Raw genomic sequence first — 24,007 nt, 5'->3', positions numbered from 1 at the left:
ATGTCCTTTCTGAATGTACAGTGTTGCCATTTGTTATACTGCCGATGCCTGGTGGAGATTCCTTCAATAGAACTTTGCTGTGAAACTGATCCTGGCTTTCACTCAGTACCTGTTGTCATTTATTCAGGAGAGAGCAAATATGGATGGATAAAACAGCCTGCTGTCGGGCTGTACTGATGACGGACAGCGCTCCCTCTGGGCCCTATTCCCCGTACCTGGTTCAACTAAGTCGATCAAAAGTCCCATTATCCAGATTCAATTAACTCGATGTTTGAATCCAGGCTTTCCCTGTTCCTCGAACGCTGATTCAGTCTCGTTAATTCGAACCAGACTTGATACTCAGGATAATGGCTCACCTGAAAAGACAGCAGGTGTCGATCGCAGAAATCCTGATTTTCTAACGGCATTGATTGATTGATTTAAAACTTTATTAACACTTTATTAACAGATTGCAGAATGGGTACAATACAGTACGGCTCAATAGCCTCGCCGACAAGTTAAATGCTTAATCTAAAGGCTAATTTTAAGTCCCTCATTACCCCAATCAATCAGATTATATTTCTTTAAATGTGCCTGCTGGCAGTAGGCTTAATCAGGTTTTAATCTGTTTTGGACATCATCCATACATGTATTGAATTGATTAACCTTTGGTTTATACCAGTGACACCAGTCATGTTAATCACCTTCTTGTTCATCATCAGATAACACTAACAGTGCTTGAACAGATAAATGCATTTTCTCAAATTCATCTAAATGTCAAAGGCTTGCAATTGCTCATTCATTTTCTCAAGTCACGTCCACGTCATCAAATCAAACAGCGCATCTCCTCAAACATCTGGGGTCACCAGATTATTTTCAGGGGAAAGATATCATCATGCTTATAATCTTTGGTTCAGATGCCTGAAAAGGAAAACTAATAATATAATAACTAATATTTCTTTAGTGTCAAAACTCTCCATTCAGTTTATGCTTGAACATGTTGGGGGTCAAAGTTCACCATTCTGTTTATGCTTGAACATGCTGGGGGTCAAAGTTCACCATTCTGTTTATGCTTGAACATGCTGGGGGTCAAAGTTCACCATTCTGTTTATGCGTCACATGCTGGGGGTCGCGAAAAGGCATTCCTCTGGGTTTAGGGGTCACGCATCAAAAAGGTTCAGAACCACTGCTGTAGATAATTTAGGAATGATTCTATTGTTTTGGGTGCAAGACCAGCAAATCATATGTAGCGCCCTTCATCTCAAAACAAGTGGATTGAATGACAAACTCTTTCTCCTACCTCAGGCAGCCATGCAGCCAGTCCTTGGGCTCCTCATCTGGATTCTCCGCCACCCCATTGGCCAGCAATCCGTGCGAGTGTCTATCCAATTGGCTCCCACCACTCCCCATCTCCAGGTAGGATGAGGTCACTTCCAGGGCGGCCTTCCCGCTCTTTCCCGTCGTCGTGACGCTGAGCAACTCCTGCCGCCCACCATCCGACGTCAGGTCCAGGAAGTGTCCGGTCTCCTTGAGGCGCTGCTGGATCATGGGCGTCAGGGGCATGTCGAAGGTGAAGCCGGCATCCGTGTCGTCGTCCGCCGAGGACGACAGGGCGTCCAGAGAGTCTAGGCTGCTGTACAGCGTGCTGCGGAGGCGGTCCGACTCCAAGATGCTCTCAAAATGCGAGCTGAAGACGTCAGTGGCCTCTTGGCTCTCGGACGTCTCCTTGCCTTCCCCGTCCTCACTGCCATTGGTCTGTGTGGTGCTGTGAGGCCCAGCAGGGAGGAGAGACATATAGAGAAAACAGTTGAGTCAATGCAACAGCAATGCATCTGGCACAGACAGGAGTTACCATGCTTTAGCAACGTTTTTGCTTTTTAGTACCTTTGTCATCAATGAGTTCATGAACAGTCCAACACCAATGTTGGCCACTCCTTTTATCCTTTTACACACCAAATTGTATTACAAAATCGAATTCAAGCTGTTATACGTCTGACAACACATACTGTATAGAGATGCCACACTAATACAATTTTATGTGCTAGATTTTTCTTTACTACAAATAATCTTTGGGCTTGTGTACAATTGCTGATAGAGTAACCAATGTTGGAGGCTACCTGTTCCAATTCATATCAAGCTATGTATATCAAATTAGTAAATCTTCAACCAGTCAGTGTGAATGATTTTGAGAGATACACTTTTTATTCTTTATTTTAGTTAAATGTTTGTCAAATGGAAGGGGGAAAGGGACAAACCATAGTTCATGGAATTTACCTTGTGACCTCACCCTTTCTCTGCTTAACCATAGCGTACCTGTACCCCACACCGTTATGTCTGAGTCTATTGAATCAGAGACCTGTGGGATACCTCCAGGATCATGATGCCTCAAAGCAGCCAGAAGAGGGCGATGTAGTCCCATTTTATGCAGCCTTTGGAGGTGCCTTGAAGACTGCAATGATTGATAACTACTACTATTTCCATTTGCAGCCAAAAATCATGTTAGCAGGCACATAATTACTTGCTGAAGATCATCCCTGGTCCTTTTCAACATCCTATGGATAATTGTAAAAGGTAGCACTGACTGGGCTAGAGATAATTTACTCTTTAGTCCAACTTCAGAAGCTCCTGCTCACACAGAAGCTTTAGGACAAAGGCAAAGCTTGAGAATTGCTGTTGAGAACTGAACATGTGATTTTCATGTGCTTAAATTTGGTACTAAAAGAGTCCTATTCCTCTGGGTGTTTCACAAGGCCTGTATTGTATACTGTTGTGAATGAAATGCCACTGTGATACAGGATCTTCAGGATTCCTTTGGTACCAAATGTAAGCATGTTGTCCGTTGTCTAGTAGTTCTAATTCTGTTTATTATGGTATGAGTTGACATCATAATCATGAGTCATCTGTGCTCATACGTCTTCCTTCTCTCTTGAAGTGACTAGGGATTGGTACCATCTTGAAGTTATTATGGTCCTCAGTCCTCACAACCAACAAAGTTGCCAATCCCACTTTTAAGCGTTTTGCAGCCATTTTGCATTCTAAAAGCAAAGATCCAACAGTTATTTGGTTAATTACGCCTATGGCGGAAAAACAAAGTAAACAAATAATAGGGCATTTCTGTTGCTCACACACTAGTGTTCACTCAACTAAACTGTAATTTTCTGATTGAAGTTCTGATGTTTACCTTATGATTTCCTATGCTGCCTACTGGCTTGAGATTTTGATTGTGTTGCTGGCATGGAGCTGCTGCTCTATGTGGAGCTCCTAATCACAAAACAGAACTATCGGCACACTGCCTTTCATATAGAGAGGAAGTTATCCAGCACATGGTTCCATTATTAACCCAAAGACCTTACACCCCTTTGCTTCCCCTTAGTGAAACCCAAACAAAAACAACACATTTCACATGTCCACAGTGAAACGGTTATCTCCTGTGAAAAGGGCAATCAACAGGCAATATCCCAAGGACAATATAACAGCAATAAAATTATACACTGTACCATTAATTAATTGTGTTATTTAATGCTAGCACCATTGTCATTGATACGTTGAACTTAATAATAGATTATCAACGTTGCTACTTATGAGACAGCCCACAGCTATGCCCGTTAAAAGAAGCTTGGGGTGGGAACTGAGTTACCTGTCAGAGCTGGGTTCCTGTACTTCAGGACTCTGTCGACGCGCCCCAGGAAGGGCCCGGAACACCTCGTCCTCTAGGGTCAGAGGGCACAGCCGCTCCAGATGGTCCACAGAATGCTCCACCTTCAGGCTGGTCACACTACCTCCTCCTATTAACTCCTCACTCGCTGGCTCCTGCTCCACGGGGCCACTGCCGTGATTGGCCGACTCCGGTTTGCTCTCGTTGAAGCGCAGCTTCTTGGAGGACTTCTCCTTCATCTGCCCCCCGTCCAGAAAGGCGGTGAGGATACTGGGGATCTCTGCTAAAATTTTACTGGACTCCTCCAAGGACCCGTCGTCCAGAGGTGTGTCCCCGGCATCTATGCCCAAAGCGGGCACTTCATCTACCCCTGAGGTCCTCCGCGTGTCATACAGTTCCGTCGGGGAAACGGTAGGCGCCGCTGCCCCTGAACCCGCTGCAGGCGGAGAGGCAGCAGCCTGAGCCAGGCCAGCTGTGGAGACGGGGCTGCTGGGTTGTTCTTGGCCATCAGCGGCTGCATTCCTGATGTCTCCGTTTACTGTGGTGCTGGGGACGCCGCCCAGCTTGTCTGCCACAGCCGAGCTCAGGGAAGCTGAAGTGTCCTTCAGCAGCGCCTCTGCCCACGAGTCCAAAAGGTACGTGGGCGAGAGGAGCGGGTCGCCAGGCGAATCCAGACCGTCCAGATCCAGGATCCCGTTCTCCTCTTCTCCCCCCACCTGCATGTCGGAGGCCTGGCCGGTCGCGTTGGGCGAGGCACCGTTCTGAGCCTTGCATGGGATCATAGCTGCGCTGCCCTCACTGTGGGCTGGCCACTGGCTGTCCTCGAGTCGCTCTGGGCTGGTGGCTGTTGCATCCTGGGCCCTGGCGTTGAGGCCACTCAGCAGGCTAGCCAGCTCCCGGTCGATCTCCAGGAACACAATGTCATCAATGTCGTCAATGTCATCATCACGTAAACAGGTGGCCACACTGGTGGTGCTGCTGCTGCTGCTGCTGCTCCCTGCCTCCGGCAAGGCCAGCTGGGAGTCTACTGTAGAAACTAGACAAGGATGGAGAAGGAGAGGCTGTCAGTGTGGAATGCAGCATTGAGATGGACATTAGCTAAGGTGGAGAAATGCAAAGGCAAGCAAATTGGGCTTGTCATCACTTTCCTGGCAAATAAGTATCAAATAGAGGGAAATTGTTGCGGGGAAACACCAGCGGGGTATCTTTTCAGAGAAAGAGGTCTCTCCTTGGCTAATCTTGAATACGTCTTGTCTTCTTATATAAGTCTGTGAACACAAGCGTTCTGTGTTCACTCCGTGTGAAAGGAGCGGGCCAAAGGAAGGGCTGGGATGAGTCCAAGCTAAACCAAAGTCACTGGTGCTTTTACATCCTCACACACGCGCAGATGTCTCTTTCTTTGCCTGTCAAACAGCCTTGGAAGGTGCTGATGCTCAGTGCTGTGTGGGATGTGTTCCCAGGCATGTATTTTCATTTAGCTTCTCTATTAGAGGCTGCGTGTTACAAATTAATCCAAACAGCAGGATGTTCACACTGCTAACTAACACTGTTAAATATTCAATAGTCTCTTAACTCCTTTGATCTGCGATAGAGGGAATGTTCAGTATTATTAGTGAATTAAGAGAATACACCTAAGGGCTTTTATACTCTAGTACTGCAGTTGTCCTCTTGTTGAACCGGTTCATCAAGGCCGGATATACTGTAGGGAGAGGCAGTCAATTAGTCCAATTATGCTGCTTAAAGTGACATGGGACCATTTTGAGCTATGACGGTTTTGGTTGAGAAACGGATAAATTAGACCAATACACACTAGTTTAGTTTGTCTCTGATAAATGTGTAAGTTAAAAGTAGTTTGATGAATCATATGTATTGAGTTACATATGGAGAACAATTTGTATGCTTTATTATGAATGGAGTACAAAAACATTGGTCATACCAGTTTTGAGTTCTTGTATGGCGTCCTTCACATTAGATGACTAGTGAGGACTAGTGAGGCACAGACACTGGAGGGCAGGCTTTTCTTCTCTACAAATGTATACATTTTTATACAACGGCATGCAAATTTCTCGATTCTGATTGGCCATTCACACGTCTTTATTGGCAACAATCCACGGTCCTGGGCTCAGGACCCGCCCACAACCAAATCACATAACCCTCCCCGGCTCACTCCGGGAGAAAACAGGATCGCGGACAACAAATGGTTATGTTGAAAGCACCATAACGACTAAATATGAAGCGATTCTGTCAAGGGGAATGTGTTAGTCCTTTAAACAATGTTGGATGATGTAATTGATGGGTCTTGACTCAATCTAGAACAAAAGAAAAATCGCGGATTGATTGATAGATTAATTGATTGATTTAAATTTCTTCCTTCCTACTTTACTGACTGCAGCGTTCTCTCTCACTGTCCGACGCTGGCGTACCCACAAACACACACACACACATACACACACACACACACACACACGCACGCACACACACACACACACTCCTGTCTGCAACAGCGGGGGAGTCAGACTGAGAGAGAAGCAGCGCTGTTTTAAGTGAGCATGGTCGATTGAATTGATTGATTGGTTGATTGCTAATTTTATTACTGTACCCCTGGTTTCCAACTGGTTAAGTTTAGGCTAAAAGAAATAAATAAAAAAATAGGGCGAAGAAAACGTTTTTTTCCTATAGGGCAAAGAAAACGTTTTAATAAATTTTCAATCAATCATTCCAATAATACACAGTTGGATGTGTTAGTTGGTTGGATGCACTTCAAGCTGCTTCCACATGAGGCAACTTCTCTCAATCATTCCAATAATACACAGTTGGATGTGTTAGTTTGGTTGGATGCACTTCAAGCTGCTTCCACATGGGGTTGTGGGAACTACTTTTTCTGGCGGATGGTTTTTTCAATAAATCTTCGATTAATGTGTGTTTATTGTATAGAAATAAGGTTGGATGAATCTGGCAGTTGTATAAAAGCTTTACACCACGTGCAGTCGTGATTTGTGACCAATAAACCATGCCTAGGGGGGTCTAACGACCCTCGGCTGCGCCTCGGGCCTAACAACCACCCCTAGGCATGGTTTATTGGTCACAAACCACTCCTGCGTGTGATGTAATGCTTAATTGTACAAGATAACAATGAATGAACGCATTAATTTGTATGGCCTTTCTAGCCTTTGACTCATCATGACTCATCATTGATGTGTGAACGTTATTCCAATTCGATGATATAATCACCACTGAAACCTGTTCCGCAAGTCAAGGAGGTGGGTGGTTGTGCCCTGACGATTACAGAATGACTTGGAGGAGGAATGGGAGCTGTCAGTGTGTGATAGAAGAACTCATAATTTACTGTTGCCATTGCCAGAGATTATATATAGTGTATATGGTGTGGGTATTAGCCGATCTCAGTCTACCTTACTAAATGCCATTCACACAGCTAATGATGTTGAAAAGGGGTGGAAAATACTCAGTGAGACTTGGAAGTTGTTTGAAAGTTGCAAGGCATTGGTAATTCACCACGAAAATCACTGGGTTGTTTATTTTCCACAACGTTACTGTATTCTCTACTGTAAGCCATTCAAAAAATCAGCATATCAAACTTCACCCAGTGGTTTTCACAAGGGTGAATTACCTATGCCTAGCAACTTGCAAACAACTTTCAAGTCTCACAGAGTATTTTCCACCCCTTTTCAACGTCCATGGCAGTGTGAATAGTGTGAATGGCGTTTAGGAAAAAACAAACAAAAACACTGTATACAACTACGAACACAAAATTTGTTAAAGACCTTAAGGACAATCTTTTAAGTAATGGCCAAAAGTCTAAATTAAACCAGTATGGTCCTTTAATAAGGCTTGCCAGCTAAGGAGGATTAGGAAGTGCATTGAGATGACAATACTTTTACTTCCTATGGAGGTGACGATACTATTACCGGTAACTTTCACTTTGCCCACAAACCTCGGTCATCATGACTCTGCAACATGCTGCAGCCTGAAGAGAGCAGCGCATATTTACAAATCCCCCGTGTCCACTAATGACCTTATGCCGTGGCTGCTAAATAGCATGAGTAACTCTCAGGGCTGACGACACTCACAGCTAATGGAGAGCCTGTCCATCCGTCAAGTGCCACCTCTGTACTCTCTGGCATATGATACACTCATACCCAAATAAATCAAATAGGCATATGAAATGCAAACACTAAATACAGGATATAGACCTGCCTCTGGATTATCCCACTTTAACTCATAAACCGCTCGAGTGGTTGTTCAAGTACCTGGTTCCAGGACTGATCTTGGAAAGACGGCTTTTAGTTTTAGTGCAGTAGACTCAATCTCTTGCAAAGTGACCTAAAACTTAATACTTTTATACCTCTTGGGGCGCTTTAGGTTTGCACTTAATAACCGTCCATTACGTGCCTGTAATGTTTGTATGTTTCCTCTGTGTACTCTCAGCACTATTGTGAATAAGGGCCACCCTCAATTGATTCTCAGATCATTTTAAATAAAGTTTGATGATGATGATATCTTACTAGAGATGATCATTGATTCATTTAGATTTAGCTGTTCATTCATAATTGAATAATTCACCATTGATCTTGAATATAATAAGCCTTTATAGCTTCATAGCATTTCCAGAGTGTTAATATATTTTATGCTCAGCAGCAGAAACAAAGTACACTGTGAAGCATTCACTCACTCAGTGGCCAAACTGCACGCAGTGCAGTCAGCGAAGGCAAGAAATACAACTTCTACAAAAAGACCAAAGTATCCTGAAAAACAAGCCCAGACTGGGAGGTTAAGCCACGCAGCTAGCTTGTTAAGGCACTAGTCTAAAATATGATAATATAGGATAATTCATGAAAAAGAATAACATCTACCAATCCCTGGTTGATGCATTGGGTGCTAATATATTTCAAAGACCTAAAAGAGTATAAACAGTCCCTGCATACACTATGTAAATGTATTAAGCTTAGTAACTGGGCTCGCTGCCTGACCAATATTGAATAATTTATTATTAACTGGTGAAAGGTATACAGGAGGCCTGGTCCTGGATCAGTGCCAAATGACGTGGCTCAGCGGTGCCAACAGAATTAATCTCTGCAGAGCTCCCATTTCAGTCCATGAGTACATCCATTGGATTTCCATACATCAGTCCTAAGATGGTAACGGTCAGGTTTTCCCAAAAGGACAAGGTTTCTACATCATTTCAGTAGTTCTCTGACCTGGGGGTCACAAGATGATTTTTGGGGGCTGCGAAAAGATAAGCAAATACATGATCGTATTTCTAACATTTGGTATATAGATGTTTTTTTCTTGTTACATTTTGAAGACTAATGCCCCCCTTCAATGAAATAGCCTGATGAGGGTGATAATCTAGACGTTGTGGACAGTGACTCCTACAGGTCGGTTGGGGACGCCTGTACAGCAGAGACAGGAAATGGCGGGGGTAGTGTGAGCCTCCCACACGTTACACCTCGCCAATGAGAGTCCGCGCTGGACAGGCTGCCTCCTCGTGTATCGGAGGAGACGTGTGAATATTTTAGGCAACCAACTTGTGTTCAGCGTTTCTCTGATTGGCCACTACGCCCATGTGACCGCGGCAGCGCGAGAGAGTGGCAGTGCGGAAATAGGCTGCATTCTATTGCCATTCTCTGCAACAAACTCTAACCTTAACCAACTCCGAAACAGCGCCTTAACTTAACCCTTCTAACCTTAACCAACTCCGAAACAATGCCTAACCTTAACCCTAACCTTAACCAACTCCGAAACAATGCCTAAACTTAACCATAACCTTAACCAACTCCGAAAGAATATTGCCATGCTCTAAGACAAACTCTAACCTTAACCAACTCCGAAACAGCGCCTAAACTTAACCCTTCTAACCTTAACCAACTCCGAAACAATGCCTAAACTTAACCCTAACCTTAACCAACTCCGAAACAATGCCTAAACTTAACCGGCGAAAGAATGCATGTTAAAAAGAAAAAGAAAAAAAATTGAAGGGATTCGAACTTGTCACCAAGTTCGAATCCACAGCAGGATCCACAGCAAGGCGGCGAACCAGTTGAGCTAGCCGTCGATGTTAAAAGAGGGGGAATTACGGCTACATAATGCTGCCGCGGCAGAGCTCTGCGTGGCTAGACGCAAGTTGGTTACCTTAAATAATTACGCGGAGGGGACACGTGATGCAAGGCTTCTATCCTCCCTACAACCGGCCAGTGGGGGGCATATGCGAGCAACGTTCAAGACAGGGGAGAGAAATTTAAAAAAGGAGAAAAAGTGGATAAAAAAATAAATCTAAATCCCACCTCCAGGTAAATAGCCTGATGGGAGAAAATAAAAAGCATTCGTTGGTGTCAAAGTTCATCATTCTTTCAATGCTAAAAGATCCATTGACAATATTATTCACACTGCGGATACTTTGCTCTTATGTCATGCTCAGGTTGGGTTCCTAGGGTGGAAAGGAATCCCATTCTGAGCATAATGAAGACAGTGATGGTGTCTGTATCAAAATGCCACCATGGGAAGTGCATTTCTTTTCGGCATTGAAAGACCCATTGCTTGCAAGATTATAGGTTCAGAGAGTGGAGACCCGAGTGTAATCTCCAAGTGCCGTTTTGGCATAATTGTCCTAACGAAAATACATTCTAATGAATGAAAAAAAAAAGAAATTGAAATATGACGTTATGTCCACCACCGTTTCAATACCGTTTAAATATCCTCAAACTAAATCCTCAATTTGAATAAAGTGATTAATCTGATTAAATTAGTATTTTTTTTTATTAAATCAACTTTCAACATTTCAACTTTTCAATCAATTAGGCATTGTCTTTAGTCTGTGCGTATGCAGGGAACATTTATGCGCAGGCGCGGGAGCGCTCGCACGTGGCGTCATTAAAATATAGTGCAACCAGTCAGCCAATCAGGAACGCACCTCTGATCCTTGTGTTGTGTTAATTACAGCATCAGGGACAGTGAATCATTGTGTTGTGTTAATTACAACTCCATGAAATGATGTATTGTAGATGAAAAAATAGCATTACCCTGTCTTATAGGGACTGCTACCTTATCATTGAGTTGTAATTAAAGTGAAGTGCCGCTTTAAGTCTGATAGGTTTGCCAACCAATTTGTCAGGTAACAAACCATAATTTGGTGGTTCTGGCTGGTATAATAATAGTGAAAGTGAATGTAAGCTTTAGCTGGCGGACCAACAAGACTAGGCTTTCCTATTACAGTTGGACCCCAAAAACAGCAAGCAGTAATTAAAGGAGTCCAAGGTAAAGAAGCAGCAGCCTTGAAGCAGAGACATTGTCTTAGTTTTATTATACTTCAAGTATTATAATTAATGGACTAACCGTTAATGAGTTAGGGAGGACCACATCTTCATCATATGGGTCTATTTTAAGATACTTTAGTAAAGGAAAATGGTGTGTTACATCTACTGGGCATACAGTATGTATGAAGTTTTATGATGATTTGACAAACACTTAAGGCCAATTTTGTGCTAGGCTACACATTTCAGAAATACCATTTATCTGATTGGGCCCATTTGCAGACCATAATTGTATGCAGGTACAAGGCTCTGTATGAAATCTTGTGCAACATTTTAGAAAGCCTTGTGGGGGGGGTGCTAATTGGCTGAAATGTATGGCAGACATGGGAGATCCCAATGGCAAAGTATATATATACACAAGTATGTTTTAAGTTTGACATTTGGTTATACCGCCACCATCTCACTAACATGGGTCACTATAGGAGCCCACCTGCGAAAATGGGTAATGTTAGCTCTCCGAGTTATCGTTCCTATACGCCAATCAAAACGCTGACTCAGTCAATCAGAGAGAGCTGTAGGCCCGTTGGGTCCATGCAAAATAAGTTAATTTCCTGCCGGCGTACACATTACACTGTGGAGCGACAGAAACAGGTAAAGCATACCACTTTCTGAAGAACCAGCCTCCTCCTCCTCGCTTTTTCCAAAGAGAAACTCGTACTTGGCCTTTGCAACACTCTGGGCATGTGAGGACGAGCTGTTAACCCAAACAAACGCTTCCTCCTGCAAGAGGAAACAAAAAGAGCAAAATTAGGCTTATAGGCGTCTATAGTTTAATTTCTTTGACCCAGATCTCTTCAGGACTTTCCAATTCATTTAAAACCTGTAGCAATATTTCTCACATCAGCAGTTTCAAATTTCAGACTCATTGCCAGAATGCCAGGTTCATGATTGAAATCTCTTTCATGCTGTGTTTTTGATTGCTTTTTGATTCGGAGGGAACATCACTTTACATGATTTTGTGTTACGTAAATCAAGCCCTGTCACCTCATTCACATCACCTCTGAGTCGATAACACAGGACTTACCGCCATGTTTGAAAGCAGGGACCACTGGTGTGTAAAAGTGCCTTGGGTCTCATGAAAGGCGCTATATAAATCCAAGAAATTATTATTATTATTATTAAATACTCTGTGAGCATAAAGGGTTAACCCAACATACGTTTTCTGGTGTCATATATATATATATATATATATATATATAATATATAGATATATGCAAGACAAGTTAATGAAAAAGAAAACTAGCTGGGCACTGGCAGTCAACAAAATATAGGAAACACTATAAGGTTTCAAACATTCAGGTTCCAAGCACTCTGTGTACAAAGGACAAACAAAGCAGAATGTGATAGGAGTTGACCTGCCTACATATATAGGCCAGACATACTTTAGGTAGCGTATTTCCTAAGGTCCAGATAAAAGTAGGCCTTGCTTAACCTACAGTACCAGTGGAATAGTGTCACATAGACTAACCTATTACACACACAAAAACATAAACAGAGAGCCATATAAGGGTTGGATCTGGCTTCTACAAGTATGCAGCCGACTGTCTCACATGTTTCACAAATCAACTGCTAAAACAGGCTTGCGGAAAGCGTTTCACACTGTAAACCATATTCTAGACCAACAGTCTGACATTGAGATACTGTACATTTCATCACATTCATTTGCAAATCCATTGCACCAGTCAATGTTTTAAGAGTTAAGAGATTTATATTTCAAGGTTTACATTTTAAAAGGTGCACTGTGTTGTTTTGAGAGAGATAATTGTTTACATTTGCTACCTGCTTGTATAATGAATTAGAGTCTCATCTCGTTCCATCATACATTCTAAAAAATTTTATTTTGAAGCACTGTGAATCAAACAGAAGCCTAGCAGATGCTTATTTGACTAGTAAACCTATTTGTAGACAAAATGTCTGACCCTGCAACTGTAAACAGTAAAATGGTAACTTTTCAGTTTCCTAGGGACCCAGTTTTCCCCTTGAGCATAGGTTTATTGTAAACTTCTTTAAAAAATAAAATGCATATACTGTAGTGTACACCATATGATTTCCCACAATTCTGAGTTGAAAATATATCCCCCAAAACAACATCTACAACTTTCAAGTTTGGTATTAGATTTTTTGTATCCATTATTTAAGGTGCTTCTGCTCATTCTGTTGAGTACTGGGAAGTACTGCTGTCCAAACATGTTTAACTCATACAACAAATAAGGCGCTTGTTACACTGACTGTTTTTGTGCTAGTTTTTATACGTTTTTGAATACGTTTGCTGTCCCTTTTACACAGAAATGCGTTTTTTGGCGGATACGTTGTGGCCCTACTGAAAACGCTAAATTGTGTTTTCCGTTTTGGAGTAGCGCCAAAACTCGCCGACAACAGTCGTGTAATTTGCACGGAGCCGTTGTTGCGAAAACGCCCATGCGCAGTAGATACCATCTGCGTGCCCTTCCGGTGACAACAGAGTGTGTGTGTGTGTGTGTGTGTGTGTGTTTGGGACAGAGCTGTCCCAAATAGCTGCAGCTACCATGTGTTGTCAAGTTATTGTTATAAGGACCCCAGTCCAAGCTACAACAGTCTGCATTCCCTTAACAATTGTTTGTATTGAGCCGTATTGTATTGTACCCATTATGCAATATGTTAAATAAAGTTTACATCCATTCATTCTGCTAGCATTACCGATTGCATGAGCACTGCCACTGGCTAACATGAGCTAGCGTTAGCTATCAGACCCTGTTAGCTCAAAGCTCCTCTTTCAACTTAACAAGCATTAAACAAAATGGCCCAGTCATCTATTCACCTTTGTTTAATACACACGGCGTTGTCTAATGTTATCTAGCTACTGATAGCTCCCGATATCATCAGTTTGGTGCTGGCTAACTAGCGTGAGCTAACGTTAGCTTCTAGCCACAATGCTATACTGTTATAATGGCATATTCCATCCACGTTAGCATGCAGCCAACAATGTAGCTAACAACGTCACAATCTTTTTTGAGACTAAACTATCCGCTCTTGGTGGTCACTTGTGTTGATGTTAGTTTTGTTTCTCAACAAATGAGAGGCAGAACACAGTGAATGTATCCGTTTTGTTTATTGCACTTTTATTACACTTTGCTGAAAAAGAAGTGCTGCATTGGGTAAATAGGCAAAGATGGTGGCGCCCGCCTTGTTGACATTTTCTTTGCAGGAAGTGTATTGGCACATTCAAGTTCTGATTGGTTGAAAATTGCCTTCATGTTCGCCACCTACTGCCACCTACTGCTTTGGCAGTGTACTACATCACTGTGCTCAGGTGACAAAAACGAAAGTGTGACTGGACTTCGCTACGTTGCGGCGAAACTCATCTGACAATGAAACGAAAATGAAACGAAAGTCTAACCGCAGCCTAAGGCTAGGTCCATTAAATTACTCAATAAAGAGAAAGGTCTATCACTCTGATATATCACAATCGAATTTTAAAGTTGAATCTATTCCAAAGATAAGTGTCAAATATTACTATTAGAGGATGTGCATCAAAAGCTATGGCACTACAAGTGCCGTTTAGGCTGGTTGCTGTACTACTATATCAGTTATTGCACAGGGGGTAGAATTCTAAACTAAACAAAGCACCAGTGCAACAGCATCACTCTCAAAAGAAAAGAGAACCAAGCTCATTAAAATGTACAAGTAGTAATGGAACAGCTATAAAGCCTTAAATATTAAAGAGAGGCCAATGGTTTACAAGCAAACCTGTACATAAATCTACTGCACCGACTTTTAGTGAATGACCTCATAGATTATAGTCCAACTGAGAATTGAGAGGTTAAATTGCCAGCGGGACTGCAGAGTGAAGTGAACCCCAGCTCTCCGTGGGAAAGCTGTTGCCATGGATGCCGATGGGAGACTTGGGAATGCAAGCCACTCTTCCAAGAAAAGGGCCTTCTAGAGGCTGCCCTCAAAACTCTTGTAATTAGTTCTTCTAAGCTTATGGACAGTTGATAAGCAAATATGTACTACAACTCAAGCCTTCACTTAGAGAAAAAACATGATGCGCTGCAGATTAACTTGTTCAAATTGGTCTGATGCACAAGTCCATACTCTAGCCATGGGCTATATCAGAGCCCTTCAGCTGGAGAAGTGAACGTTCACCCTCTTGTGAGGTTTTATTGTAATGAAAACATATTTTCTAGGCCAGCTTATTCAATGCCATCATCAGGCTGAGGCATAGGTGGCAACAAAGCCAAAACATATTTTGAGAGAATAATTTGAGAAAACAAAACATAAGGAAGTGGCTCCATGGGAAAGAATCTCCTCGCACTGCCTGTTGAAATGCAAAACCTCTCCAGATGGACTGCACATTTTTACTGAGCAACAGCTGAGCATCCAACCGTGACACTGGCAACAACATAATTCACGCCTTGTTTAAAGAATCAACTATCAAATTAATGAAGTCGAATGCTGCTGTGTCTCACTGTGGGACACAACAACAAGCTTCCCATTTAATTAAGATTCGATGGAAGATCTTAGTCCGTCTTCTCCGCACACTCCAAGAGAAGGTACATAACTCAGCCAACAGTCCCCAAAAGGAACCACAAGTGTCGGATCAAAGTCCCTGAAAAACATCCAGATCAAGAGACTCGGATGTATCACACTCCAGTGGCTGCCAGGCCCCATCCACAGCATGCACTCAAGTCACCTCTAAAGCCTTGTCCACACATATACGGGTAGTTTTGAAAAGGATTTTCTGTAGCCAAATAATCTGCATGAGTTATCTGTTCATTAGCCTATGCTGAAAAAGAGAAGCAATAATTAGACAGTAAATATGATTAAGAGTAAGACGTTACAAAACCCATTTCAGTGTTATGCATTTCATGAATAAATGAACACTTCATGAATTAATAAAACTCTTCCCTGGGTTGCTCTCGTCAATTAGGCCTGAGGATGTGTAACAAGTTATTTGAGTCTGTGAGTAGAGCGTGGCTCCTTTTTGCATTATGATGTGTTTTTCTAGTTGACTCAGATCTATAGTCCTGAGTCCTACTGCCAAGGCACCAGGCAGGAGTGCATGTATAATTAGAGAGCTCTGCAAGCTCAAAGTCTGAGCCAAAATCAAACCCGCACAAATGTGGAAATGGCCTAAATAGCCGTGAATCTACTAGCAGCACAGGATATCACTACTACTTTTTTTTTAAGATTCATTTTTTAGCATTTATTGCTTTTCATGGTCAGACATGACCGACAGAGGAGGAGAGGATGAACGGGAGAAGAGGCGGGGAAGACATGTGACAAATGTCACCGGGAGCAGGAGGCGAACCCGGGACAGCCGCGTAGGTGTGCGAGGCACTATGCGGTGCGCCACGAGGGCGCCCCAATATCAGCAGAGACAGGAAGTATCGGGGGCAGCGTGAGCCTCCCACGCGTTACTCCTCGCCACTGAGAGTCCGTGCTGTCTGGTGAAAAGATGCGACAGGCTGCCTCCTCGTGTACCGGAGGGGACACGTGATGCAAGGCTTCTATCCTCACTACAGCCGACCAGTGGGAGGCATAGTCTAGCAACGTTCAAGATAGGGGAGGGGAGAATTGAAGGGGAAAAGAATTGGCGATACGAAATTGGGATGGGAGAAAAAATTGAAAATAAGGAGAAAAAGTGGATACAAAAAAAAGAATAGTAATGACGTGCTCCAATGAGGAACCAGGTTGACTTCAGAATAGTATTTACCGTACTAGTTAGACTTGAGGACTTGTTCATGGCCGATACAGATTCAGTCCTAAATTTGAAGTAGCCATAGGTCATCCATTACTTTTATTGAACAGTACACCATAGACCACATGTGCCAAACCCGAGGCCCGTGGGCCAAAACCGGCCTGCCTGGCATTTTCATCCAGCCCCCAGACTGAATTTGCCTACCAATACATTTTGGCCCACTGCCTCTCCAAGGCACAATTCAACTGGCATGTGATAGAAATCAAGCACACCTCTAAGTCTCACTGCATGGCAATAGAAATGTTTCGACTTTTCAAGCAAACGCACAGAGCGTTATCTGCACCTGCATCGTGTTTCTATTGAATAAAAATGCATCAATCTGCTTTTGAGGACCATTGGCGGAGGCCCCAATATTTAGCCTTCAGTTGTACCTTATGTTTTTGTTTGTCAGTAATCCATTTTCACTCTACTCAAGCCATGGTATTATTCAGTTGCATCCAATTTGACTTTATCAAGTAAATGATTGCTAATTCATCATACCTACCTACTCTGAAATCAAATCTGTGGGAAGTATTGGTTTTAGGGAAATACTTCTAAGCTTCAAAGCTTAGTTCGATGGCATGAGCTTCGAACATAAAAAAAAAATCTAAGTAAAAAAAAATAATTGCCTCAAATCTTGCGCCTCCATTCCAATGAAACTAAAGTAAGCGCCGCCTTCCCGCCTCCATTCCAATGAAACGAAAGTAAGCGGCGCCTTCCCGCCTCCATTCCAATGAAACGAAAGTAAGCGGCGCCTTCCCGCCTCCATTCCAATGAAACGAAAGTAAGCGGCGCCTCGACTCCACCTCTCTACAACAAGCACGTGGAAATTATCTGTGTTGAAAACAACAAGGACATGTGCAGCAGACATGTCGACGAAGAAGTCATCAGACGTGTGGTTACACTTTCAAATAGGGCTGGGCGATATGGCAAAAAATCATATCGTGATAACGATATCGATAATTATTGAAATTGTTATAAGTAAAAAAAAAAAAAATTAAAACAGATGTATGTTTATTTTGCAGCAATTCTTTGTCGTTGCCGCCATCTTTAGTGTTACATCCCCTCACACTCCAGTTCTCAGGCTGCAGCTGGTTTAAAAGCTAAAGTAAACCGGCTTCTCTGCTGGCTGTGGCTCCAGGGGAGTTGAACAGTTCTGGCTCTGCTAGTTTCTTTTCTATCTTTTGGCGCTTTTTTGGTGGACAAACCACCGCACATGTGCACAGTGACTGGAGTCTAGCTCTGCTAGCACACATAGCCTACTGTGTACAGACGGTTTCAAACTGTATTTTAAATTAGAAAGCAAACAAAATAAATGGACAAGAGAAAAATAAATCTCAATTTGGTCAGTATTGTCATTTGGACAAGCAAAGCCATTACTTTAAGTAGCAGGCAAGAAAGACAAGTCTAGTGTCCACTGTCTCTGGTTTTAAAACTGCCCTGTTGCAGGCCAAAAAAAATAAATAGATAGATTATTAAAAAATATCGCGATATTTATTATTGTTATAGTTATATCGCCCAGCCCTACTTTAAAATATGCAAAGACAATGCCCAAAAAGCAGAGTGCCAGATATGCCAGAAGAAAATGGCATATCACAACTCTACAACAACTTTGTCAAATCACCTACAAAACGTAAGTATCGTTGTACACGACGGCGACGCCACACAAAACATTAATAAGGCTATGCCCTATGCTGCTATGACTAATGTGTTACCAAGTTGGCTAATTTAATTGTAATCATCTGCTTTTGTAGGTGCATTGTCTGATATAATTATAAATTAAATATAATATAATTGTTTGCTTGATAGACGAAGGTTGCAACATAATTATGTAATGTCATGTCGTTGGCTGTGAGAGCAGCCCCACTGCACCCAGGCAGCGCAGCCGAGTGAAACCTTGTTGGCTGCGTCACAGTCACGAAAGGGGCTACTTAATTAATTAATCCAATCCACTTTATTTATAGAGCACATTTAAAAACAACAAAGTTTACCAAAGTGCTGTACAAGTCCCACAACATAAGATAAAAAAATAAAAAATTATAATTAATATATTTTAAAAAAAAAATCTCGAAGCTTCGAATTAAAATCGAAGCTCGGCCCCGAAGCTTCGATTGCCAAAAAAAGCTTCGAAGGTCAGCCCTAATTGGTTTTGCCCAAGATAAGTTAAAGCTGCGATAAAAAGAGACGCTGAGTTTTTTTTTTTTTTTTAAAGATTTATTTTTTAGCATTTATTGCTTTTCATGGTCAGACATGACCGACAGATGAGGAGAGGATGAACGGGGGAAGAGGCGGGGAAGACATGAGACAAATGTCACCGGGAGCGGGAAGCGAACCCGGGACGGCCGCCTAGGTGTGCGATGCACTAACGTGGTGCGCCACGAGGGCGCCCCGTGCCGCCCCGGTGAGAGACAAGTTTAACCTTGCTAATTGCTAATCTTACAAACTATTGTTGGTGAATAACTAATTGAAACATAATATCTAATAATACCTAACCAGCACAAGTATTTCGGCTCAAATGTAATCACCGTTCTAAATTAGGGATGCACCGATCCGATATTGGTATCGACCGCCGTTAAGTAAAATAGCTGGATCGGGTATCGGTAAAAAATATATATCGGATTTTTAAATTTTTTTATAATAAATAAAATAAGAAATAACTATTCAGTACATTTATATCCATGTGTTCATTTGTTACATTTAGTTTCACTAAGTTAGGAAAGTAATGTTTTAAGTCAAGCCTGGTGTTGCCTTGCACAAAAGAATGATCCCAGTCTCTTCCACAGTGACAGTGAGGCATACAGTTTATTAATTGAATGACGTTTATTTTCTGTCTTTGTTTACAACAAATCAAAAACACACTTGTGATCCTTTACAATTCATAAAAAAATATATATATTTGAATATAAAAAAAATTAAAAACGTGGATTAAATATATATATATTTAACTTTTTTGTTAAAAAAAAAATTGGGCAATGGGTATCGGATCGGTATTGGCCGATACCCAAACCCAGGTATCGGTATCGGGACTGAAAAACTACCCAAACTGTAACCATAGCAACAACTGTCAACGTTTACTCATTATCAACTGCAGCAAGCACAGCTGACTTATCAACTTGATGAACGAACAACCAAGAAGGAAAACACACCAGCGATGGCAAGTGCAAAACGTTCACCAAAAATCTGCGAATGCTTTTATTTTATATAGTTGGCAAATTACCATGGTATAAGGCCCTCCCATAGTCGAGCAGACTGTACACAGAGCAGACTCCGCGGAGGTCCGCGCGACTCTTTGAGCTTTCATAGTCGAGCAGATCTCAGCGGACTTCCACGGTCTATTTCCTACATTTCTCGCGCCAGTTTACTACATTTCCCACAATTCTTTCGCGCTGTTTACACTTCTGTTAATAATGGCGTCAGGTGATGAAGAAGAGCTGCTCTGTTTACTGGCTTTGCGGGATAAAAAGCAGAGACGGTGGTATGTGAGGCCACTCAATGAAAAAAGGGATGAGGAGGGGGAGTTCAGCATGTTGGTAAAGGACATTAATGTAATTGTTACCACAAGATGGCGATGGCATCACGGGCTCATCTCTCTCCTCGCGCCACCAATCGCTCGCGCGGTGTCACATTTAATGCAGTTCGATGTCAACCAAAACGCCGAGCAGCGTTTTGTGTGACACCAAGTCAGCGGCGCGAACGTCCGCGCGTCAGAAAATAGGAGCTTCGCACTTGCACTCTGCTGTGGGTCTGCTGTCCGCTGAGATCAAAGCTCAAAGAGTCCGCGCGGACCTCCGCGGAGTCTGCTCTGTGTACAGTCTGCTCGACTATGGGAGGGCCTTAAGCGATGTGTGCGTTAAACGGTTTTAAGACACTTTACATTGGGTGGTTCTTCGCCTCCACATTGTACCTTAAAACCATTTAACGCATCACCTACTCGTTGATTATCCCTTACTTAATTATCACATGCTGGCGGCCGGGTAGTGCAGCGGACTAAGCGTCTGTCTACCACCAGAGGACCAGTGGGATCTAATCCAGCTGCTGTACCTCCGGCTTGGCCGACCGTCCATATTGGCAGTGTTAGCGGGTGAGAAGCCGCCGTGGGTGGGTCCTGGTCGTTGTAAACTGCCAGGTGAAAAGAAGCGGTGGGCTGGCTACACATGTGTCGGAGGAAGCATGTGATAGTCTCCGCTCTCCCAGACCGACGGTAGGGGGTAGAGTGCGCAACGACCAGGAGGGGGATTGGGAATTGGCATAACGACTAACATTGGGATGGGAGACATTTTTTTTAATTAAATTAAATGATCACATGCTATCATTAGGCTTTATTATTGTAATTATTATGCTATTGGAAGACAAAGGCAAAATGATCGCTACAAAATGTGCAATAATCAAATTAAATCAATTGTAGTCTTTAAAAACAAAACTGCTCATATGTATAATGAAAATGAAATAGCCTACAACCTATGCCAAGAAATAAAATATATAAATAAAAACCATGTATTTGTTGACAGAAGTAGGCTAATTCACTAAATAAATTGGCGTATAGACAAACAAAATAGCCTCTGTATACAGGCCTAATCAAAGTGAAATCTGTTCATTAAAAGAAAAAATAAATAAGGCCCTTGTCAGTTTAGACCTTTACATGAAATCTTAAATTATTAATGGATTGCTTCGGTTGCCTTTTAACATAGGGGCGACAGAGGCTCGGGGCGACAGTGGCTCGGGAGGTAGAGCAGTCGTCTGGCAATCCGGAGGTTCCTGGTTCAATTCCCGCTCCTCCCGGGCAGTGTGTTGATGTGTCCTTGAGCAAGATACTTAACCCCTAATTGCTCCCGATGAGCAGGTTGGCACCTTGCATGGTTGCCTCCGCCGTCTGTGTGTGAACGTGTGAGTGAATGGGTAAAAAAAAATTGAGTAACAAATTGTAAAGCGCTTTGGATAAAAGCGCTATATAAAAAAGCAGCCATTACCATTTACCATGAACAAAAAGAAAGTGTACGACATTTGAGGCGTAATAAAAGCACAATAAATACATGTGAAAAAAGCACAACAATACAATGGTGTCTTCACTTTAACACATCCACCGCCGGAAACGCTTTAAAACGTTATTGCCCGCCATGCTTTGACCGCCAGACCTCGCTGTACAGCGTTATTGTAACTGAGGGGTACAATTCCCTGACTGTATTACTAGATATGATACTTACTACCACTACCTTTGTACTTAATATTCGGCCACCCAGTACACGGCATAAATATATTATCATGAACACTCTCACGTAGATGAAACGGATCCAACACAAATGTACGAATTAGAAACAGGTCTTTATTTCCTACACAGCGATGGTGTGTAGAATAAACACTTAATCACTTAATTACATTTATGAATTGAAATAGTATGCACTTTTATGGCAAGGAGTATTCGTCGGTATATCAATAGAGAATGTCCAATCTCTGAAGGCGCAGGTGGTAAATATACGACCTGGAATAGTTAAGGAATAACAGCAATGATACTTTAATGATTATAAGACTGGATACACTAGAGGGGGTTAATCCGGTCGCTTGTAAGCCGACAGGAGTAGGAGGGGGGGGGGGTAGAATCTGGCTGCCTCGTCTGGCCAAGGGTATCCCAGGTGAACCCACTGTAGTGCTGTTCAATGCGCCGGCGATCCTTGGACCACAGATGAAAGCAGGTGGACTCTTTGTGGGCCGGCTCTCTCCGGTCCACGGGGAAGAGACGTGAAGAGACCTCGTCTTGCAGAGCGTCTCCTCACCTTGCGTCCTCTCCAGGGGGGGGGGTTCCAACACACGGCAGTGTCGGGGGTCTTTATCCATAGAATAATCAAAGTATCCAAAGCATAATCCGTGCCTGGGAAGGCGGGCTGTCGTCGGTAGAATAATCCGGTATACAGGTCCACTCGCTCGTCGGCTCTGGGGCTCCTCGGGTGTAGCTTCACATAGGGTCAACCACCCTGGGTAAGCAGCCAGTTCTCTGCCCGAAACGATGGGGTACTGACTACGGTAGTATTCTCACCGCACGAAGCACTATATATTAACAGACTATTATTAGCTTAATAGACTACGTCCAACTCGACGATATAGTGCCAAATATGACTATTCAAATATTAATATACACGATGTCTCAATACCGATGGTAGGCGAACTTGGCCTTACTCCCACACGTGGCGTCGCGGGGAGGCTTTACGTCTGTGACTCTATTGGAGGGTAAGAAACTGGACTGAAAAGAAAGTCCTACTTTAGTAGCGCAGTATATATACGCACTATGAACAAATAGTCCCATTAGTGGTGCGGTAGCCAAATTCCTACGCGGAACTAGGACTTGTTCGTACATGTCGAGCGGTACGTTTGAACTGGGTCTGAGGGGTATGGCAGCCTGGCACCAAGGTCTCGACCAATAGTAGAATGGAGACTATTATGGGATGTTCAGTAGGCTAGAATGGATATTCAATGCATATTGTACAAGGAATATACAAGGGATATCAGGGAATATTAGAGAATATACAAATACAATGAAATATATATATATAAATAAATATATATATTCGGTTTAATCTGGCCCTTCACAACAGTTATTGAGATCAATATTTCATTTTTTCGCCATGGCATTCATAATTCATATATACACCCGCGACGCTCCAGCTGGACCCTAAAGGTGAAGGCAACGATGGCTCAATACCGCCGCCTGGTGGATGGTCGGGCAAGTTACACTGGCAAACAGGATATGGGGGCTGTGCGTCGATTAAATTCATCCGGCCGTCAGATATCGTTGCAAGGCTCCCGACAGACACAATGTACATAATGGATCGCTTTCTAAACTTAATAATCGATATGATTTCGGCGTTTATTGCGACATACAAACCGGAAATGGACCTAGGCAATCGACGTCCTATACTTGGGATCTTTCACCGCCAGTCTCTTTGACGCACGGTAAGGGGACACTAATGTTATTTTCAGCCCAATTGTACATTTCTTTATTTACAAACCATCTGATCAATAAATCAACCCATACTACATAAAGCAGTTACTGACGATCACGGAATTATAAACGACTCCCCCCCCCCTTTGCTCCACGCATGATGAATCATAACTATACCGATCATATACAGTTTAATTTTTTAACCCATTCTCCGCCACCACTTTGATTCATCCTAAACCATCCTCTGCCAGCTCTATTTGTCTATGGAGATGTTCACCTTCTTTGCAGGGCTATAACTTTTTAAATTGTATTGCTAAATTGACATTACTATGGCCCATTCAACATCAATTATCTATCGTTCAGGATGTAGGAACGTTTTACTTTTTCATTCACAC

General features: G+C 42.7%; 1 protein-coding gene across 4 annotated transcripts in view; it reads right to left on the bottom strand.

Moving 5' to 3' along the window:
- psd3l (pleckstrin and Sec7 domain containing 3, like) overlaps positions 1-24,007 on the bottom strand; it is a 305,351-nt gene that overhangs the window by 233,216 nt on the left and 48,128 nt on the right. For all 4 annotated transcript variants that reach the window (XM_084325309.1, XM_084325306.1, XM_084325307.1 and 1 more), the window contains exons 2-4: positions 11,565-11,682; positions 3,617-4,670; positions 1,280-1,744 (exon numbers count right to left, since the gene is read on the bottom strand). In XM_084325309.1, coding sequence (XP_084181435.1) covers positions 1,280-1,744; positions 3,617-4,670; positions 11,565-11,682 — 1,637 coding nt within the window. The remainder of the gene's footprint in view (positions 1-1,279; positions 1,745-3,616; positions 4,671-11,564; positions 11,683-24,007) is intronic.

The sequence above is a fragment of the Notolepis coatsorum genome (assembly GCF_963971535.1).
Source record: "Notolepis coatsorum genome assembly, chromosome: 11".
Taxonomy (NCBI): Eukaryota; Metazoa; Chordata; class Actinopteri; order Aulopiformes; family Paralepididae; genus Notolepis; species Notolepis coatsorum.
This window is presented reverse-complemented; position numbering and strand designations above follow the sequence as displayed.